Source organism: Aegilops tauschii, chromosome 7, assembly GCF_002575655.3.
Source record: "Aegilops tauschii subsp. strangulata cultivar AL8/78 chromosome 7, Aet v6.0, whole genome shotgun sequence".
Lineage (NCBI taxonomy): Eukaryota > Viridiplantae > Streptophyta > Magnoliopsida > Poales > Poaceae > Aegilops > Aegilops tauschii.
In genome coordinates this window covers 122,285,382-122,287,258 of record NC_053041.3, presented here as the reverse complement: position 1 = coordinate 122,287,258, position 1,877 = coordinate 122,285,382, and the positions used below count along the sequence as shown (strand labels likewise).

General features: G+C 46.4%; 1 protein-coding gene across 1 annotated transcript; it reads right to left on the bottom strand.

Moving 5' to 3' along the window:
- Positions 1-939: 939 nt before the first annotated feature.
- LOC109782900 (pathogenesis-related protein 1) lies at positions 940-1,877 on the bottom strand. Its single transcript, XM_020341533.3, has 2 exons — positions 1,604-1,877; positions 940-1,526 (listed from the first exon to the last, which is right to left on the bottom strand). Exons 1-2 carry the CDS (start codon positions 1,788-1,790, stop codon positions 1,231-1,233), a joined length of 483 nt encoding a protein of 160 aa, XP_020197122.1. The 5' UTR covers positions 1,791-1,877; the 3' UTR covers positions 940-1,230.

The following is a 1,877-nucleotide window of genomic DNA, read 5'->3' as shown; positions in this document are numbered from 1 at the left end:
CTTGCGCTCGTCCGCACCCGCCTGCACCTTGGCCCAGCATGCGGTCCTATCGCACAAATAACATACCTTCCTCGGAGTTGTGGGAAGCGATCCAGTCATAAGTCATACCCAAGATCAGATGGCGAGTTCTCGCTCTCCTCGATTGAATCCCAATTTGGTGTTGAATGCAAGTCTGGACCGGCCATCGTTTTTTTTATGTATACATCCTGGAAGAAGGGAAAAGAGCATGGTGGATTAAGGATCCGACTACCTGTGTACACGAAAAATGAATTTTTAAAGTTGCATAGTGTTGGTGCCCTGCTGGTTCCTTCCAGTTTTTCTTTTCATTCTTTTGATGTGTTTCTTCTCGTTTTCGCGTCAGAGGTTCAAGCTGTTTTCATTTCTCATTTGCTGCTGATTTCTTAGGACCGTTCCATGGGCCATGTAAAGCAGCTGCACATGTGCTCAAATCGCTGGATAAGGTCTGCTAACCACCTAAATAATCAATTGTAATTTCATTCGAAGTGCTCCATAATTTCGTGCCTTGGTCACTGTGCCAAAATTTCATTCGAAGTGTTCCATAATTTTGTGCCTTGGTCCTAAATAATCAAGTGTAATTTCATTCCAAGGGCTTCGTAACTTCGTGCCTTGGTCAACGTGCCAAAAGTTATACACCGTAGATAAATGAATGGAGAGAGTTATGTTTTGCCAATCTCTAAGCCTTGTTCCTCAGGAGAAACCTGAGCCTTGGCTGAACTCTTACAGCTTGGAAGTTGAAACATTAACAAAGCTACAGCAGGAGAAGCTGCATGTGTTAATAGAGACACTTGCCGAAAAAAGATATGTCAATAATAAGAGCAAATGGCATATACATTCAACGGGCTGTCTCTTCCATATCTGAAAAGAGCAAATGAAATTATGTTCAGTCGAGCAAACATAAGACTTTCTCGGCCAATAAACTTCCAATTCGAAATATATATACAAGTTCTTTATGTGTTTCAATACTTCCTTTATTCCAGTACAAAATCATGAGGAATATACCAAAAAAAAGCAGCAACATCATCAAACAAACAGCAAACTTTGATAGTTACAAATACACAACTTTTAAACTTCTCAAGTCCATACTATGTTCACTGCTCTCGCGTCAGTACTTGGAGGCTGGACCGTTGTAGCAGCTTTATTAGACGGGAAGAAAGCACACAAAAATCAAACTAGGGACAGCATAATCATGTATGATTCCTCTCAACTGATTTAGTTGTAGGAATCCGGGTTGGCGATAAGGTAGGCCTCAGCGGCCTTGAAGATGGCCGTGACAGAGTCCTTGGCCTTGGTGATCTCATCCTTCACCTCCACGCCTGGCAGCAGCTTGTATGTCGATTCCACCTTCACCACGCTCCCGCCGTTTGCTGCCGGCTCCACCTTAATGTGCGACGTGGCCGTCTCGATCGCTGTGCCAATGCCACCGCCCTCGATGAGGGCCGACTTGCACTCGCACTTCTCCGCGTCAATGAACTCGAGCCTCTCCTTCATGAGGTTGAAGGGCATGGCTGCAAGATCAACTCTGTGTTATGCTTTGACCATGTGTACCAGACTGCAGGTGATATGAGTTGTATATGATGCGTACCTGAGGTGAAGTTGAACTGCCTGACACTGCCGATGCCGCCTTCTCCCTCAACGGGGTGGGCACTGGCGACGATCTGTGGCGCAAGCTTGGGGGCCAGGGTGTGCCAGTCCATGACACCGGCACGGAAAAGGCGCGGTGCAGCGACCGGCGACTCGATCTCGTGGGTCCAACTGTTGGTGGAGGCCATTGCTATGATGATCAAGCTAGTACAAGTACAACCGGCGCAAATGATGTGAGCTGCGACTGTTGTAATTGCGTAGAGCTGCTTGATTTC

What these genes read in the sequence shown, in the direction of transcription:
- LOC109782900 (XM_020341533.3), bottom strand. Translation starts at nt 1,790, where the DNA reads ATGGCCTCCACCAACAGTTGGACCCACGAGATCGAGTCGCCGGTCGCT. An exon ending in GCAGTTCAACTTCACCTCAG is followed by an intron (nt 1,527 to 1,603) that starts GTACGCATCATA and finishes TTGATCTTGCAG; the next exon opens with CCATGCCCTTCAACCTCATG.